Raw genomic sequence first — 19,953 nt, forward strand, 5'->3', positions numbered from 1 at the left:
TAAACATCAAAGCCTCGCTTTGACTACCAAAAATTGCTTACATTTTTACACCACTTTGTCAAAATAGAAACACACAGTTCTAGTCACAGAAACATTTAATGTCAGCCTACAGTTTAAATATGTTCATTTTTAAATGCGAAATACAATTGGCTTCATCTTTAACTGGAAAATTCACACGTCAATATGTACGTGTTCTTTTACTATCCCTAGTTAAAAAGTGAAATCACACTGGTGTCACTGTGTAGGTATTGCAGACCTCAGCGTAGCTGCCTGGAAAGACTTGTCTCCCGCAGCCCATAGAATGGGAGTGCACTCAAAACCAGGAAAGTTTTCTGTTTTTGTCTCGATTTTATTTAAAACTTATTTTAATATTTTATCAACATTAACCCTTGAGTGCAAGTACTTTTTTTTTTAAGCAATTAGCTAATTCCATCAGCATCTACAGGGGCGGCTCTATGTTTTTGCCGCCCCAAGCATGGCAGTCAGGCAGCTTTCGGCAGCACGCGTGCGGGAGGTCTGCTGGTCATGTGGATTCAGCGGCTTGCCTGCGGGAGGTCTACGGTGCCACGATATCGGCGTCCTCACCGCTGAATTGGTGCCAATGCCATGGGACTGGCGGACCTCCCGCAGGTATGCCACTGAAAGCCACCTGCCTGCCTCCCTCACAGCGACCGGCAGGCTGCCCCTCGTGGCTTGCCCCAGGCATGTGCTTGCTGCGCTGGTGCCTGGAGCCACCCCTGAGCATATAGTGGACTACAGGCCCAAGGCTTCTTAAACTACAGATCCAAAACAGTTAGTGATAAAGGTCAACCAAACTCTAGCAACCCTTGACTGAGAAACACCCTGTCTGAAAAAAACAGACACACAAAACCATAGTGAAACCATGGACCTTTCTTTGTTTTCCTTTGGTACTGCTGGCAAGCACTGGCCCGTCAGAACCTTTGCATTTCAGATCAGCTGCTAATAAAACAATCACTTTCTTTCAGGAAGCCAGACAGTAACAATTTTCTGGAATACATTAAATACCATTTATTGAGTGTGCAATCGGAGGAGCAGAGTTATTGTGCTCTCAACCCCAGCTATTTGCATACTTTGATATGGAGCATTCATAACATTCTCTCACCCATTCAAAAATAACACATGAATAAATGAAATAACATAAAAGAGGGGTTTAAACCTTATTTATACCCTCGATTTTGTAAACAGAAACAGAATCAAAATCTTGTTCTTATTCACAAATACATCCTCTCCTCTCAAACTTTAATTATTTCTATTGAAGAAGGGGCCCAGCCTCCTAGTGACCGGGACTGGTATGGGAATGGTCCATCCTAATGTGGAGGAAACTGAGGAGAGCTCCCTAGTTCTCTGCCAGATGGGCACAGGAAAAGATGGGTGGCTAACAGGAGGAGTGCACAGGTGTCTCAGTGGGAGAAGACTGACATCTCAGATTGTGGAGACATCCTTAGTGTAGGGAAGCTTCAGTATCTTCAGTTGGGGAAGAGCTGCCCTTCTTGGGAGGCCTTTGTATCTCAAACAGGGGAAGCTCTGTGGGTGCACGTAGGCAACAGACACTAAAAGCCTTCCCCAGAAAATCTTATGGATGAGGCTGTTTGGGCTTGCCACCTCGTTTTTAATTGCAGTGACCTCTGAAGTACTGGAATAGGCATCACACTATATACACAAATACACATTTACAGACTACATGGCAAAAGAGGAAATTAGATACAGGGTCAAATATATGGCCATTAGCAAATGAAAAGGTCCCTTATGTGGATCTGGAGGTTGTTCAGAGTTCCTTTAAAACTGTCCTTTTCTTTGGGCATAAGTCCTTTTGTTTTATAAATGAGCCAGAGCCAGCATGATATCTCATTGGGATAAACAGATGCTTGCTCTCACTTAAACCATGGTCATAACCTTTAGACCGGCAGGTTGGAATCTCCTAATCTTCTTCTTCAGTGCCTTTGAAGCTTTGATGCGACAGATTTTGGGCATGGGGGGAAGAGGCTTGGAAGAGGCCTGGGCAGCTGCTGGCTGCCTGACAGAAGCTTCAGGCCAGACCAACTCGCTTTCATCGGCATCATCACAGTCAAGAGTGAGGCTGCTGCTATTGCTGCTGCCCTCTGAATCACTTTCACTGGACTCGCTGTCTCCAAAGCGGTTGGTTGTGTAATCACTGACCTCGCCTTCGCTGGTCTCTGCAATGGTGGAGTGGAAAAGGGACGCACATTCAGCGGAGTATTCAGAATGGTCTGACTCGCTTTTGGCATATGTTCCATGGTGGTGATGCTTCGAACGTGCCCTCATGCTTACAGTACGCAGGACCCCTGCTCTCCTTACTGGCTGTCTTGGTGCCCCTAGGCCAAAGCCACTAGAGAGGTTGGCAAGGTGAGCCTTTGCTGAGATCTCCACAGTGGACTGCCATTTACGCTGTTTTTTCTTGGTGGCTGTGTCTATGTAAGCCGTTTCAAGAGAATACAGTGCATTAGCAGATGCCCGGTAAAGTTCAGGCCTGGATGGCACTGGGGGGATTCGGAGTTGCACGGGGAATAGGCTGGACTCTGAACAAGACCTGCCAGTAACCTCTCCAGTGTATGTAGGTCTCCTGACAAGGCTCTTTCCTCCATGCTGTTTTTGAGGCAGATTCCACTCAACAGGCAGCCGGGCAGCTCCATGGGCTCCCCTTGACTTTTCTGCACAAAAAGTCTGCTTCCCAGGCCTTAGCACCTTCTCACTGTTCCTTCTCTTAACCTTCACAGACTTCATTTTGGAGCTGGCAAACCTCACTCTGACTTGATGGGATTCTGCAGGGACAAACTGGGCATGAACAAATTCACTCTGAGTAACTGGCTTATCACCCCCTGCATTAACCAGCTTGAGGGTGCTGCACCTTCTGTTAGGCTTTCTGGGCAGGATAGCTTTAGTGTTCAAGATACCTGGACTAGAGACCTCGTAGCATATCTGTGAGCAGGAGGAACTGTGCTCCAGGCCTCTCCCCACTGCTTCTGCCAGAGGAGAGCCCCTGGCTGTTGACTTGGCAGGGTAACAACTATTTACAGCTGATGACTCTGGGTCAGGCAGGGTGGATGGCTGCTCTACATTCACACAGTGCACAGTCCCCTGCTGCTTGGCACATTCCCCTTCAGGCACCTCTCTCTGCAGTTTCCCTTCAGCTTTGTTACCTTCCAGAGAGCTCCCTTGTTTTTCCAGCTGGCTACTGCTGCTGCTGTTAATTTTCACTCCACCAGTGCTGGGGGTTATAATGAGTCTCTGGGGCATTGTGGATGGCTGGCCCTTTGTTGAAACTCTCTCACTGGCATCTGCGTGATTGTTCCCTCTGCATCTTGTCAGCTGCAGCAGTTTGTTGATATAACCCCCTGGCCTGGCCTCAATGACTGGCCTAGTCCTAATCAAGCTGGGGCCTGTAACACTAGGCATGGGTTTACCGGGGGAAGGGTTGTTGTCTGTTTCCAATGGTACCCCCACCAGAGAAAAAAGTGGGCTTTGTAAAGCCACAGCATGAAGAGGGCTTGGGTAAGGATACACATCATTGCCACTCTTGGAGACCAAGTCATTTTGGTATTTTGGGTCCACACTCTGGAACTGGAATTCCACTCCATGACAAAGGGGGGACATGGATTTGAGGTCTGTCACTTTCTGAAATCCAGCATCTTCTGGTAGACGTCTTTCCAGGTCACCTGGATATCGAATGGAAATAAATCAAAGAGTTATATCACAGGTAATTTCTTCTAGTGTCACAGCTTATATTTCAAGGAGATATTTCAGAGACTATTTCATATCCTTTGTCATTAATGAGTATTTTAGTGTAATCATGACAAAAATAAGTTTTAATATCCCAAGCACTCTGCATTTCTTTGTATTATCTTCTTGTTGAGACCAGAAAAATATGAGGAAAACATGCTTTAGAAACACACCTATGTAAAATCAATGAATGGTAAATGCAAAAGGGCAGATTCTCATTTCAGTTACACCAGTGTAACTCCTGAGTAACACGGCTGCTTTCAGTGGGTTTACACTGGTATATAATGATCGGAATCTGGACCAATGATTTTAAAAGCAAAGGACTGAACCCATGTTTTACTTGAGGTTTAAACTGCTCACTTAAAAGAAATTAATGCTTGTGCCATTAAAATGTTTTAAAACTACACAGCTCAAAAAGGCACAAAAAAAAGATGATCTCCCAAGAGAGATATAAAAGGAATCTAAGTACCAGGAAGTCTAAAGTCAAATGTCATATAAAAAAATCCAGTAAAGTCTAGCAGAATTTGTTAATTCTTTTCTCTAAGGGCCAGCTAGAGACTCTCTCAGGGTTAGGCTTCCCATAGCAACTGAGGAAATAAATTCTTGAAATTCCCAGGAGGTAAGCAGTTAATATTATTGGTTCTAATGGTTAACTTTGAATTCAAACTCCCCTCCCCATACTGGTTCATGTGTCTTTTGAAATCTACAGTCCAGAACCAACTGCTTTGACCGGAGCTAAATGGAGCTAAAGTCAAAGTGTCTCTTAATCCCTTCAGAGCTGGCAATTACGGCTGTGTTCTTTTACATTTTGCCTCAGTGAGACACTGCAGTGAGCACTAACACTTTAACTACACTGGAAAGCCATTTAGATGCACTTTGCATTTTACAGGCTCACTCCTCCCCCCCCAGGATCCAATGAAACCTCTTAATTGGATCTTTTTCCTTCATTTGATACCAAAGTTGCAGAGGATTGCCTTTCTGAAGTGAGTCACTCGCTCTGCATTCTCTGTTCCTGGAGTCTTTGATTCTAGCAGGCAACACACACTTAAGAGACGTTATTAAATGGGAGGAAAATTGAAAAATTCTGTTGCAGGTAGGTGTGTGTGTTTTAAAAAGACATTTGGAGGAATACACTAAGAATTATCTTCACCCTAAAAGAAAACTAGATAATGGCTTAGATCCTCCACTGTGTCTGAGGCCTTGTCTAAATGCAGAGTCAATACATGGCCAGCTGGGGAGTGAATATACAGCATAGTAACTGGCAGTATGGACCCTGCTGCTCCACTAGTGCACTTCGACATACCTGCTGTTTCAGCACTAGGTCAAAGCGCACTACCCAACTTTTAGTGTGTGGTAGCAGGTTACACATGGCAACTTATTGCATGGCATGCTAGAGCGTGGTAGATTTACACCCCAGCTTGCCTTACACTAATTCTTTGTATAGACAAGTTCTTAGACATGTTCCCTTGAAATTGGAGTTTTTAGGAAGAAGTTCGTTCAGTCCCCATCGTAACTTGAAGTAACTTCAGGGCTGATGTAAGTTACACCTGGCTGCCGACAGCCACAAAGCCCCCTTTTCTCCCGAGAACATCCTGAGCTAGGGGCTGGGAAAATAGGTCTTGTAGAATAACTAACAGCTCTACACCACTCAGGAATTCCCCTTGCACAGGGATTCCACAGGGAGCCAGGTAAATTCCCTGTTTCACTGCTTTGCTCTCATTGGAGTCTGTTTTTGAAGTTTTTTTGTTGTAACATTGTGACTTTGAGGTCTGTAATCAAGCGGCCAGGGAGGTTGAAGTGTTCTTCGACTGGTTTTAGAATGTTATAATTCTTGACGTCTGATTTGTGATATTGAATGTCGCAATATTACAACAAAAAAACTTCAAAAACAGACTCCAATGAGAGACTGCTGAATTGGAATTAATTTGCAAATTGGACACCATTAAATCAGGCATGAATAAAGACTGGGAGTGGATGGGCTATTACACAAAGTAAAACTATTTCCCCGTGCTTATCTCCCCCCCACACAGTTCCTTATATCTCCTTGTCAAGTGCTGGAAATGGGCCATTTTCATTACCACTACAAATAGTTATTTTTCTCTCTTGTTGACAACAGCTCACCTTAACTGATCACTCTCCTTTATAATGTGTATGGTAACACCCATTGTTTCATGTTCTCTGTGTGTATATATCTATCTTTCTTCTCTGTTTTCCACTGCATGCATCCGATGAAGTGAGCTATAGCCCACGAAAGCTCATGCTACAATAAATTTGTTAGTCTCTAAGGTGCCATAAGTACTCCTGTTCTTTCTAAGTAAATTATGCTAACCTTTTCTGTACTACTAGAAGACAACATGGGGAGACTTACAAATTTCGAACTGTCTGCTGTTCATGCACTGGGACATTTGCACCCTTGTTATTTCAAGTCTTAAATACATACACCACCACCCCCGAAATTCCTTTTAGATTGAAGAACTCATTCACAGGGTGTAAAATTGGTATCTTTTTGTTTGGCTTTTAGTTGTGTGTGGCTGGATACAAAAGAAAGAGGGCTGTTCTGGCATCTACCTGTCTTCTGCATCCAGCACGGAAGAAATTAGTCTGTTCCCCACATCCCATTCAAAAAAAGGCAAAGGGACTGGAGTTTAAAATTCTAACCCGCATTCTAGCTTAGATAACATTAGGAATATTTCTTTATGTGAGGACTCATGTACAGTTCTATTCTGTTTGTCTAAAATGAGTCAAGAGACGGGACTAAATCAGCCCTGTGAAACTATTACAAACATGGTATCAGCCCCACAACAAATTTGCTGACCCACTCTTTACCAGGATGAAAATAAAAAACTGTACAAAAATTCAAACAGGAGTAATGAAGCACATTTACCAAGATGTCACCACCACTACCCCCTCGAGAGGCCAACCACAAGCTCTAGAGCAGTGGTGCTCAACCTTTTTTTTTGGCTCAGGACCCATTTGTAAACCTTGATGGTCTGTTGTGACCCAAAGGCCTCCCAAAATGCCTCCAGACCTAATCCTGCCTCCTCCAGAGGGCATGACAGAGGGACAGCTGGGCCAAACCTGAACAGTAATATGATCCCATGCACCAGGTTGTAAAGCCCAGAGTGGGGAGCCAAGCCCAGCTGGCCCCGCAACACTTGGACACATACTAGCAAGCCAATTTTGAGTTGCAACCCATGGGCTGAGAAACCCTAGCACAGTGATTCTCAGCCTGTGGGGTGGAACCGAGTAGGGAGTTGCAAGAGGCTGATCACTGACTCACAGCAAATTCACCCCTGCTAGAGCGAGTGACAAGGTGGTGAGGTCATATCTTTTATTGGACCAACTTCTGTTGTCTCTCTAATGTCCTGGGACCAACACGTCTACAACACTGCAAGCAGAATAAAAAGTTCAGCCTGTCTAAAACTGGCAGGCAATAGGGCCCAAAGAGGACAAGCACTTGCGAGGGAAGGAGAAGTTTGCTCTCTTCTCCTGTTGAAGCTATTCTGACTCACAGTAGTTCTTCCCTCACTTCCTTTGCACCCCAATATTGCAGGAATTGCCTCTTCAAGATGCTGTGGAGTTGGCTGCCTGGACTCCACAGCCAGATTGTTCATGCAGCTCACAGCATCTGGAAGCTGCACTTACCCAAAACAGAGCAAATAGCAGGCAGTGGTTGGGAGAGAAGGGATCAGCTCTAGTATCCTAGAACACACCATCCCTACCTTCTCCACCTTTCCCACCCAACATCACTCATTACCTCACCCAGCAGCACCCCCCAACCCATAGTGGTTATCTGTTGAAAACTCTTGGGTCATGGAGAGAAACTGCTAGGGTGGAGAACCACAGATATAGAGGAACAAGGACAGGGCTGGAACCATTAACTAAAGTTCTATTTCTGCCTCTAAGGGTCCTTAATATTTTGCTCTTACATAGCAATTTATAAACATTCTTTAGTTAGGTCTTACAAGATCCCTTTGTAGGAGGTAAATTATTATTCACTTTTTATATCTGGGTAAACAGAAGACTTGCAAGAATCAAGGTTACAAAGTAAGTCAACATCAGACCCAGGATTTCAACTCAAGGCTGGCTCTCAGGCCCCTGCCTATTTCAGTAGACCACACTGAGCCCAGGAAAGATCAATTAACCTCTCTGTGTCTGTTATCCTAATCTGTAAACAGTAAAATCTGAATGTAAACAAGGTTTAAGCTGTCCATAGGCTTATGACTGTAGGTAGGTAGGTAAATGCGATCATTCTCACTGTACAACAGAATGGGAAAACAGACACCAAAAACTGAAAGGAGGCAGCTCCTTCTGCTCAGATTTTTGCAATCTTCCTCAATAAGTTAACAATTTTTTTGCTATTTTTCCCTGGTTGAATTTTCACACACCTCTTTCAGCTCATGCAAGACATTTCACAAAATAGCTGCTATTTTGCTGATTTCACAAACTCAAATGCTGGGAAATGTAATCAAAACTAATCAAACAAGTCTTACAATAACTTCTCAGGCCTCATATACTGACCTACTTGCAAATATCCTCCTTGTCTGTTATTAGTTAAAGGTGCCTGACTATGCTATAGCTGAGAATTAGGCAGTAAGTAGTTTGATTTTATTTTTTTGTTTTTGCTTTTGTGTGTTTTCAAATGCACACTATTGTATTAACTGCACTATTCATATGTCACACTATGATGCTAAATGTAATAAGTGGGACTATCAACATTCGTCTTCCCTTCACATCGTTCAGTTCTGCAACCAATTACCTGTGGAAACTGGCCTTGGTCTGGACCTGGCAGGAGTTCCAGAAATGTCCGTGCTGGCCTTGATTCGACATCCATCACTGACATAGACTCCCTGGTGCTGGAACTTAGTGGAGTGCACAGTGGTTTCGTCTGCAGACTTGGGCCGATAATCAAAGACACTGAGCCGTGTTTTGGGCTGCTGACAGCTTGGCAACAGGCTGGTGTGGGAGGAGGATATGGACTCACTGTACACAGATGTGCAAGAGTTGGACAGTGAGCAGGAACCACCATCGCTCAGGTCGTAAAAGCCTGTAGAGTTCAAATAAATACAAACATCTTTCTGGCTCACAGCGAATAAATAAGGCCCTACAAAATTCATGGCCAAGAAAAATGCATCACAGACAGGGAAATATGGTCTTTTGTGTGCTTTTATCCTATACAGTACAGATTTCAGGGGAGAAAACCAGCGTTTCTCAAATTGGGGGGCCTGATCCAAAAGGGAGTTGTGGGGGGTAAGGGCGTGTCACAGTATTGCCACCCATACTTCTGTGCTGCCTTCAGAGCTGGGCAGCTGGAGAGTGATGGCTGTTGGCTGGATGCCCAGCTCTGAAGGCAGTGCCCTGCCAGCAGCAGCCCAGAAGTAAGGGTGGCAATACCATACCTTGCCACCCTTACTTCTGCATTGCTGCCTTCAGAGCTGGGTGGCCAGAGAGTGGTGGCTGCTGACTGAGGGCCCAGCTCTGCAGGCAGCAGCGTAGAAGTAAGGGTGGCAATAACATACTATGCCATCCTTATTCTGCGCTGCTGCTGGTGGCAGCTCTGCCTTCAGAGCTGGGCTCTCCAGCTGCCCAGATCTGAAGGCAACATCATCGCCAGCAGCAGTGCAGAAGTAACGGTAGCAGTACTGCAAGCCAATCCCCCTACAGGAACCTTGTGATATCCCCGTCCCACTGCTCCTTTTTGGGTCAGAGTCCTTACAATTATAACGCTGTGAAATTTCAGATTTAAATAGCTGAAATCATGAAATTTACAATTTTAAAAATCCTGTGACCACGACATTAACCAAAATGGACAGTGAAATTGGTAGGGCCCTATGAATAAACAATAAATCCTCTTTGCCATTTGCTACAGTGGTAAATTCACGATCACTGGGTTTTTTTGATTGAGATTGCATGTCCGTCTACAAGATACACTCCAGTTCAACCACAGTTTATTGGGCTTCATCTACTCACTTTGGGCCCTCAACCAGCATAACAAGTGAGCACACACTTAACTTTAAGCACATGATCATGTTTAACAAGCTTGAAGTTCAAATGAGAGCGGAGCCTTTCGATAATCTATTCCTATGTCTTTTTGTTTTCTGAAAACAACAGCATAAACTTTCAAATGCAACTAGTGACTGTGAGTGTCTCAGTTTTTGGCTATCCAACCTGAGGCAGCTTAAAAGGGTCTGATTTTCAGAGTGTGGTGCTCAGCACTTTCTGAAAAGAAGACACCTTTGATGCGTCTCAGGTTCGCAGCCAAAAACAGAGGACCCAAAATCCTAACTGTACCTGAAGACAAGGAATGATGGAAAGGTGCCTAATTTCTGCTCAGCTCTCAGACAGCACCACATAAAAATATTAATTGCAGGAATTTTTAATGCTCGCAATTTAAAATATTCCAATATTTTCCATTTCATACATGAGATATTATTTATGTTTAATTAATGCACTGAGTTGCATTTAGCAGTTCCGTACCTGCAGAAGGGACAGAGGCGGCGCTATATCCTGAGAAGCAGTGACTCTGGAAAGAATTTATGGGTTAGAGTGAACAAGCAACTGAACATGAGCTCCCAGTGCAATGCTGTGGCAAAAAGAGCCAATGTGATCCTTGGCTGTATAAAGAAGTGGATAGGAGTAGAGAGGTTGATTTTACCTCTGTATGGCATTGGTGCGACTGGTACTGGAACACTGCATCCAGACCTGGTGGCCACATTTTTATAAAGGATGTTGAAAAATTGGAGAGGGCTCAGAAAAGAGAGTCACAAATACAGTTTGAGAGCTGGAGAAAATTCCTTAGAGTGAAAAGAGCTCATCAAAAAGATTGAGAGCTGACTTGATCAGAGTATGAGTACCTTGAGAGGAAGAAAAATACTAGACTATAATGGGTCTTTAATTTAACAGAGAAAACCATAACAAGAACCAGTGGCAGGAAGCTGAAGCCAGACAAATTCAAATTAGAAATCAGATACAAATCATTAGCAGTGAGAGTGACTAACTGCTGGAACAAACCACCAAGGGAGATGGTAGATTCTCCATCTCTGCATGTCTTCCAGTCAAGACCGGATGCCTTTCTGAAAGATATTCTTTAGCCAAAAACAAGTTATTAGGCTCAATACAGGGGTAATCAGGTGAAATTGAATGGCCTGTGCTGTATAGGAAGTCAGACTAGATGACCTAATGGTTCCTTCTGGTTTTAAACTCTATGAGTCTATGAATTCATACAAATTCCACTAGAACCATAATAAATAAATTCTCAAGAGTGCATTACCTGAGCTGGGTCTGCTGTCACTGTCGAGGTATTCGCTAGAGGACTTCCTGACATCCAGCTTCAGTTCACTTATTTGCTGGTCCAGCTGATCCAGGTGACTTTTCAAGCCAACATCCTGTCTCCTTAAACGTGACTATTCACAGGTCATGGAAAGAAGGGGGAAATAAAGAATAGTCACAGTTAGGATCTCAGGGTCATATAGTGAATTTGCCAGGCGTATTAGCCAATTATGTACTCCTGAAGCAAAAGTCCCACTGAAAGTTTTGCTCAGCTAAGGACTACAGTAATTGGCTAATGTAATGACTCTGAAATCTGACATAAGTATAAAACACTCTGCTTCTCAGAATATCCTGTATTCTGCCTACCTACCCTAAACATTTTCTGTGTACCTGCACACTGAAACAGTTATTCTTCTCTTCCTTTTCTGTAACACACTGGGACTGAGCCAATTTCCTCTGATGTCAATGGGAAACTTTACACTGACTCCAGTGGGGTTGCATCGGGTCCACTGTGTAATTATGTTGATATAGAATGGTAACAACATCTCCTACATTCCACCTCCGAAGGGTCTGCTGCATCTTAAGCCATGTCTACACTAATGAGCTTACACCAACATAGATGTATCAATGCAATGGCGCCACTGTAAGATCGCTTATCTAGCCGCTCTTCCCGTCGACATCACAAAACCACCTCCCCGCCCGCGGGAGCTCTCACGCTGACATAGTGCTGTCCACACCAGCGCTTCAGTCGGTGTAACTTATGTCACTCAGAAGGGTGTTTTGTTCACACCCCAGAGCAACGTAAGTTATACCAGCAAAGGTGGTAGTGTAGACTGGGTCTTAGTGGAGGATAAGCAATACATACACAGTATGTACAGTCTGTAAGAACACTTTATCCTTCACGATGAATGGACACTATAGAATGTAAATTTATCTTATCATCACACAGGGCACAGCAAGCATATTTGGTTTGCTTACACGACCCAAACTTTGAAGACATTTCTCTATAGTTATATGGGTATAAAACAAAACCAATGAGTTCAGGATCCCAAAACCATGAAGTTGGCTTAAAAATCATGAGATTTAAATATATATATTTGGGGTTATTTTTATTTGGCTTCTGGTTTTTGGAACCTTTAGGGTTCATGTTTTCAGTCTTTTCTCCACAACCATGAGAGCTAAAAACTTAAACAAAACGAACAAACACACACCAAAAACTGACGCTGATATTCTGATGTAATTCCAAGGTGCCAGGAGCTGGAGCTTTAATGAGACTCTCAATAAAACTGTAAGAGCTGGCAACATTGCTCAAGGGACTGACAAGATCTCTCCAGCCTACTCTGGAATCCTAAAGAACTGGATGAAACTTGCAAGGCACAAGAAGTGTGAGGTCCTCTATTAGTGCCATATTTACAAGAAAGCTTAGGCACAAGCCAACAACTGCTTCCTAACAAAACAAGGGGGAGGGGTTTTGTTCTTCCTGTCACAAAAGAAATGTTAAGGTAATATCTAAATAGTAAAGAACAACTTCTTCTCCATCTCATGATGAATACGTTGAATGCTTTTCAACTCTCCTTTAGTTTCTTTTAATTGTTTTGAGAAAACTAAACATGTTGTGCTTCCCTGGGTCCCACCTATTGAGGAAATCACAAAGTTTTGTTTGGATGGCTGGAATTAATTGCTTAATGATTAATGTTTTGCCAGCCAATCCTTCAGTCTGTAATTTCTGTTTCTGATTAATGGCAGAGAGGCCACAAAGTGTTCAACAAGGCTCTCGGATATTCAGAGATTATTTATTACACCCTTGAGCTTTTGCTTTAACCAATATGCATGAGTTACATCATCCTTGTTAACCCTTCCCCATTGTCCCCCACTACGGGGTTTTCATGTTCTTGGGAGACTTTACACTGTTCATTAACTCCTTCTAGGCTTCAGGAGAACAAGTGCCCCTTAAATTATTCAGATAACTCAGACTATTTTTTTAAAAAAGTAGCAAGCAGCACCCTGAACAATAAATTCTAAACTCAAGATTTCTCAGTTCACAAAATGAATTTTTCATGAGGCAGAATGAAACCATCTATTTGCTTTGAGGCATACAGATGTGAAGAAGTCTGCAGTACACTGCTTGCGTGGGCAACTGGGACACAATTTTCACAAGCAACTAGTGTACTTGATGGCCTCAGTTTTTGGGTGCCCAATTTGAGACCCTTAAAGGAACCTGATTCTCAGAAGGCAGGTGGGCACACCAAACTGAGGCACTGAAAATCACCAGTCACCTTTGAAAATCTTGGCCAAACATTTAGGGCCAAGCTTTGCAGCTTTGAAGTGATGGAGGCTTTACTGTTGACTTCTGTGGGTATAAGTGTAGGCTCTGACAGTACGCATTACTTCATCTGATTTCTTGTACACAATTTTTTTTTAAACGTTTCCCTCTCTTTCCCATATAAAACCAGAGAGATAATGACAATCTGAAGTGTACAGAATCTGTCAAAACCCAAGAGACTGGAACGTCTTTTCTCTTGACATTTCAGCATAAACCTACATGTCCCTTCAACACATTTTCATAATCTGATAATTCATTTGGAACTAGACAATGCAAAATAATTGCACTCAATTGACTTCGTTTTAAAAATAATATTATTTTGGGAAACATTTGAGAAATAGTGGGTGATATTGCCTTGAATTTCTGCCCAGTTACATACCTAAAGAATCTCAGAATTACTTATTTTTAATAAGTTTGAGTACTTTCTTTCCTCTTCCTTCTACTCAATGCTACCAAAATGTCATCTCAGGAAACTAGATTAGCTTTCTTAAGAGTCAGTGCAACTAGGTAGTGCCATTCAATGTTGCACCCCTTCCCCATCTCTGCAATGAGAGTTTCATCCTATCTCCACTCTTACAATTACTGGGGATGGAGAGGAGGGATCCAATTGCAAACCTGATATGGTTTGCTCTTGCTATGAAGAAGACACCCAACTGTGTCCCTGAACAAGGCTACAACTCTGCTAAAGTCCAAAGGCTGTAGTGCAGTTCAGGAATATGCTTAAAACTTGGTTTCACCTACATTGCAAGACCAACCCATGTTTAACCATTCCTATGTTGTATCTGTATCTTCTGACTTAAGAGCTGCTAGAGGAGGGGAAGAACTTTACGTATATTGTGTTTACCAGTCTGGGATCTGGAAATCTAGACTCTACCATAGATTAATTAGAAGTGGTGTGTTGCTTACTCAACACATGGCACAATCCAATTTCTGTGAAAAACCTAACTCTATATATAGCCTTTCTTGTGCCTTTTGGCATCATCCCCCAGGAAAAAAAGTTATTTCCCATGACTGCAGTGACACCACCTGGTGAAAGCAGTCCTTTCCCAAGAGTGAACTAGGACAACACACTTCTCAAGATTCCTGCAGCTATATCTGCTTTTTATTTCAAAAGTATAATTTTATGGTCTAGTTTGCCTCACCCTGTTGAAAGCATAATTAATAGCCAGACAAATCCTGATAAAACTAATCTCGCACTTTCATGTCTTAGTTGGAAAATATATAAACAAATGTTTAATTACAGCACACCACTTTGTGTCAAACACCAATGGATCACTTTGGTCAGAGGTCACTAAGTGTTTATATGAACCCAGTGGTCATGAGCAGGCAATAAATGTTTTAAATCATCTTTTCTTTTTTGTTAAAAACATAAAGTGCAGCCATTAGTTAAAATTATCAATGACAGGTAATCAAGTGGTTGGCAGTACACTTGTGCTGCAATTTTGACTTTAATCAAGATATACTTGCTGCTGTGTTTTCACAAGTGATTCTTAGGTTCCCTGAAGGTTAAAGCCAATTTTCACTCTGAGATTCTGTCTGATAAAACTGCCTACACTTAATGAATATCCTTTATGTTTTCACACCTGATTGATAACTGATGACCAAGTCTAACACCAATATGGGGAGGGAGAGAGCTCTGAATTAACTTTGAGTTTACTGATGTGTGTAATTGCCAGTACTAGAGAGATTAAAGCCTCTAGCCTTTGATTGTATTCTTTTTTTTATGAAACTAGTTTCAGTCCTAATTTAGATTTTTCTTCCTCCCAAAAAAATTTACTAAATGTTAAATGCAAGGCTAATATCAAACAAATTCAATTATTTCCCTCTTTTGATCAGGCAATCCATTCCAGAACAAAGTATTTAAGGGATACAAGCCAGAAGTTTTCCTGATCCTTCCCCCTCCCTTACTCTCCCCCATAAATACATTAGAAAAAGTTTGATCTTCAGTCTAAATGGTTACTTTTAAATAAGATGAGTGCTGACAAGTCTGATATATATACTACTTAAATCAAGTTAATTATCAGCTTTATTCCTTGTCCTATTTAAAAACAGTGCAGGTTAGAGCATTCAGCATTGTCTGGCACATGACCTTCACATTATATTTATGTTATGTACTTTAGTCTGATGCAAATGCACTCAGTAAAAACTGTGACCAAATCTTATTAAATAAAAAAACCCCTCATAACAGTGGCTGTAGTCATGAATTCTAAAACTGAATGTACCAGTGCCCATGTATTATGACTGGCATGCAGGAAGGCTGTCAGTACTGATTAATACTGCCAGCCGTGTCTTCGCAAAATTATTTCCCTCAAAAGACATAGCTACCTTTTCTACCTGACACTTAAAGACACTTCTAAATAATTAAGAACAGATTTCCTTCAAATGCATATTCAGACATGTAAAAGAGCCTACATCTATCAAGTGGTCAATCACTGCTCTAAACAAAGCTTCCACTGTCCAAAAACAAGACTTTTAAAGCTGATTTCCAGTTTTGTTAAATCTACAGATGTCAACTTGTAATGGGGAGAATTGTCTACGTAGGTACTACTCTATTTAAATAATAAACATATAAAACAAACAAAATTACACACCACATAGAATAAGATGGGAATTGGTATGTTGTGTAAAGACAAAGTGTCTTTGACATACTTAGCCAAAACATACATTTTATGTGCAAAAGAACTAGATTTAATGCCAAACTACAGAAATAGGCTGTAAACCATTTGGCAGGAATGGATAGCTGCAGCCACTATTCTTATTCCAAGCAGGCTAAATGACAGTAAATCAAAAATATTTATAATATTTTTTATAATCAATAAAGGTAAAACAGACGTTAATTTCAGGCACAAATACCAGTGTCTTGGAAATCACTCATCCTTCGTTCCTACTGTTTTGCCCCAGATAATCATTTTCACACCGGACAATCCACTCACACTTTTTATAATAACCTTGAAAGATTCAAATGTGCAGAGTAACCAAATACAAAACTTGCTCAAATAATCTGATATAGACAGGAAATGTTACTTAAAAAACCCCAGGAGCGTCATGATGTGAAGAGAGGGAAAAAATCATTTTTCGATTGCATTGCACAGTGGCAACGCTTTCTCTCACACCACACGTTGGCAGAGTTATGAATGGAACAAGCTAAAGACAGCAGCGAGCGTATCCACAAACGGGCGCTTGTGCATGACCGCGTGTTTCTACAGCTGCGTGGACTCAATACTGTACAGACCCAGCCTGTTTACTGAGTCAGTCTGTGTTTCAGTGTGTTATCACCGGAGGTCTAACCTACCCTCTATAGGTGGGTATGATCGATGGAGAGAAACAGTTACACACACGCGCTTAATCTGCACTCTGCCCCCAGACACAAAAGACACTCTCGGCGTCTCAGATGATGAACACCGTATTCTAGAGAGAACATCTGGCCAAACAGCTGGGCGGTTCGCTGCCGTGGCGCCTCAGCCCTTACCAGTTGCTCCTTCAAGGCAGTCAGCGTGGCCTCCAGCCTGTGCTCCTTGCTACGCGCCTGGTCCCCGCGGGCTGCCGGCTGCTGCTGCATGGCCAGGGCCCCGCTCACCAGCGCCCGCTGCTTTTCCCCCAGCACCTGGAGCTCCTGGAGGCCGGCTAGGGCCGCGTGCAGCCTCTCCCCGACCCTGCAGCGATCCCAGCCGCCCGGCCGGTGCTGCTTGCTCTCCCCCAGCATCTTTAGAGGCTGCCACCCGCCCGGGCCATGGTAATGGGCAAGCAGCGAGGGGCGGCGGGCTACGCTGGGTCTGGGCCAGAGCTGCTCGCCCTCTCCCGGAGCAGAGGGAGTGCAGAGGAGCCACTGCGGCTCCTGCGGTTTTGGAGAAGGGGCGGGAGGCAGAGGGGAGGGCTGTGCCTATGGCTCTGCGCCCCGGGGCCACCTATCTGCGTGGATAGAGGTGGAAACTAGCCGCGGATCGTCCTCCTTTCCCTCCTCCCCCGCCCCTTCCGCAGCTCCCTTCCCGTTGGCAGGAGGCGGCTGGTGGGGCTGGGTGGTGCGGGTGACTGGCTGCTGAGCCTTCTTTCGGCAAGGGCAAATCCAGCCCCCCAGGTTACGTCTTGCTCTGCCCTCCCCGGCCCAGGGGAGCGGGCCCCAGCAAGAGAGGGACACGGCTCACAATGAAGAGAACTTCTCTGCGCCGTCTTGTGGCCCACGCATGGAGGCTGCATCAATCCGGCAGCAAAGTGATTAGAGGAGGCTTCGTGCAGCCTTAATCCCAAGGAGTTTTAGTTCAAAATACAGTAAAAGCCTAGAATGTGGGGCGGGGGGAGGTGCAGTAAGGGCTGAGGCTCAGCTGTTTTACATTACACAGCAAGCAGCTTTCTGGATATACACGTTTTCTTACCTCCTTACTAGGGGCCAAATTCTGCACTGATTGCTGGGTCAAGCCCTCTGAAGTCAGAGGGACAAAATTCCGATCTCACTTACACCACTGTAAATCTGCCAGTAACGCCACTGAAACCAATGGTATTAGCCTAGATTTACACCAGTGTGAGATCGGAATTTGGTCCATTGAGGTTTCACACAGTGTAAAGTTAGTTCTAGCCATATGTACAATTTCATATACAAAAATACACATTTTGTAACTTCATCTCTCTCTCACTCAGGATCTGCTGTCCTCTCCCATCCCTCAGATGGAGATTAGGCAACACTCTAAAACTGCACTCAAAGTTGCAATAACAGTGCTTCCTCCATGGTCACCCAGACAGGGTGCCAGAGACTTATGTGCAAGGAGCTGATGTGGCTGGCTTGCATGTCTCACCCCAGAAAAGATCATATGGAGGGTTGAGGGTACATGGTAAATGGTGCCTGAAAGCACAGCTGACAGTGGAAACCTAACACAACAAAGCTGTTGCTACCCAGAAATGCCTACACTTACAATTTCAAACACAGGCAGTTGCATGCAGGAATCCTAGAAGACATTTGGTCAGCAGACAGCAAGACTAAAACACAGGCCAGAGCAGTGTAGAGGAAGAAAAGAAGTACTGACACTACAGGGGTCCAATGAACACAATAGACATAGACGAGGCACACTGCAGGAAACACATTTCCTACTGCTGCCACTAGGATATGAATCATTGCTACCGTAGCTATCAGTTTCCCAGATCGCAGGTGTGGAGATCACCTTATGCTGCATTCAGAATACTTGAGATCAGTTCAGTAAGGGTATATGCTTCCTCAAAGCAGCAAATAAGACATCACTGGGCTAACAGAGACATTGACCAGCTGCCCATGCTTCCCCTCTTCTGGTTCTCTGGCATACTCTCTAAATCAGGGGTCAGCAACCTTTCAGAAGTGGTGTGCAGAGTCTTCCTTTATTCACTCAGATTTAAGGTTTTGCATGCCAGTCATATATTTTAACATTTTTAGAAGGTCTCTTTCTATAAGTCTATAATATAGAACTAAACTACTGTCATATGTAAAGTAAATAAGCTTTTAAAAATATTTAAGAAGCTTCACTTAAAATTAAATTAAAATGCAGAGCCGCCAGGACCCGGGCAGCCTGAGTGCTACTTTAAATCAGCCTGTGTGCCACAGGTTGCCTACCTCTGCTCTAAAGCAATCTTGCTTTACCTTGAGTATCAAGTTGCCCTTGTCCTGAGTACATTGCTGTGGGATGGTGGGACTATGCTGCACTGGCAACCATTCCTCACACATGTTCCTTTCACTATCTCTTTTGGTTGGTCATGTCCCCCTCATTGGTTGCATCTATTCTATAACAACAATTCTGGAGGGGAAATCCATCTAGTCTCAGCAATGGCAGGAGCACTAATGCAGGCAGGACATAGGACCTGCTCAAATCAGCTGTAGAACTGATGGTGGTAAAAATGCTGGTCTACACTTGTGCCTCTGCCACTACTACTCTCTGTAGAACCACTTTGCTGGTAATAAGACAGAGGGAGATTTCCTGAAAAATGTTAAGGTAGGCAAGGCTATTGGCTTAATCTGTGTTACACGCAGAACCATACTGGGATACCTGGTTATAATATGGCTGTTCCCTGACCCAGTTGCAGCAAAGTACTATTTTGTAGTTCAAATGGGATCACTCCTTATTTTCACTATGCCTCCATCTAAGGTTTTCGCATGAATATGGTTATGCTACTACACTACAAAATAGAGCTGTGCTGTAACTGGTTCGGGGATGGAAACACTAACCAGATCTCCCAACATGGATCTACTTACAGTAGAGATGCCACCCTTCCACGTGGTACAATTGCCATTCACAGCATTATTGCACATTCCTGAAGGACTAACTGGGTATGCAATAGGGTGGTCAAAAAGGGTACCTTGTGCAAGCTTTATCCACTCTTTCACGAGCATCAGTTTTCTTTTCTCACTGAACCCCTAGTGTGCAGAGCTCAGCAAGCAGGATGATTAGGCCCTGACTGTCAGACACAGCTGGTAGAAAGTGAAACCAATATCGGAACAGAACTACTCTTGATGTGTGCAAACTAACAACATGAAAGGCTGCCACATCTGGGGTGGAAGGTGGCAACAAACCAGTGCACAATATGCTGTTAGATTCCTGCAAAATGCCATGACATACAAGATAACTAAGTGTTTTTGAAATTCACTT

At 43.5% G+C, this 19,953-nt stretch overlaps 1 protein-coding gene across 1 annotated transcript; it reads right to left on the minus strand.

Moving 5' to 3' along the window:
* Nucleotides 1-613: 613 nt before the first annotated feature.
* On the minus strand, nt 614-17,054 carry DACT2 (dishevelled binding antagonist of beta catenin 2). Its single transcript, XM_032781521.2, has 4 exons — nt 16,821-17,054; nt 11,030-11,162; nt 8,519-8,806; nt 614-3,695 (listed from the first exon to the last, which is right to left on the minus strand). The coding sequence occupies exons 1-4, from the start codon at nt 17,052-17,054 to the stop codon at nt 1,897-1,899; spliced, it is 2,454 nt and encodes an 817-aa protein (XP_032637412.1). The 3' UTR covers nt 614-1,896.
* Nucleotides 17,055-19,953: the final 2,899 nt, after the last annotated feature.

The sequence above is a fragment of the Chelonoidis abingdonii genome, chromosome 3, assembly GCF_003597395.2.
Source record: "Chelonoidis abingdonii isolate Lonesome George chromosome 3, CheloAbing_2.0, whole genome shotgun sequence".
Lineage (NCBI taxonomy): Eukaryota > Metazoa > Chordata > Testudines > Testudinidae > Chelonoidis > Chelonoidis abingdonii.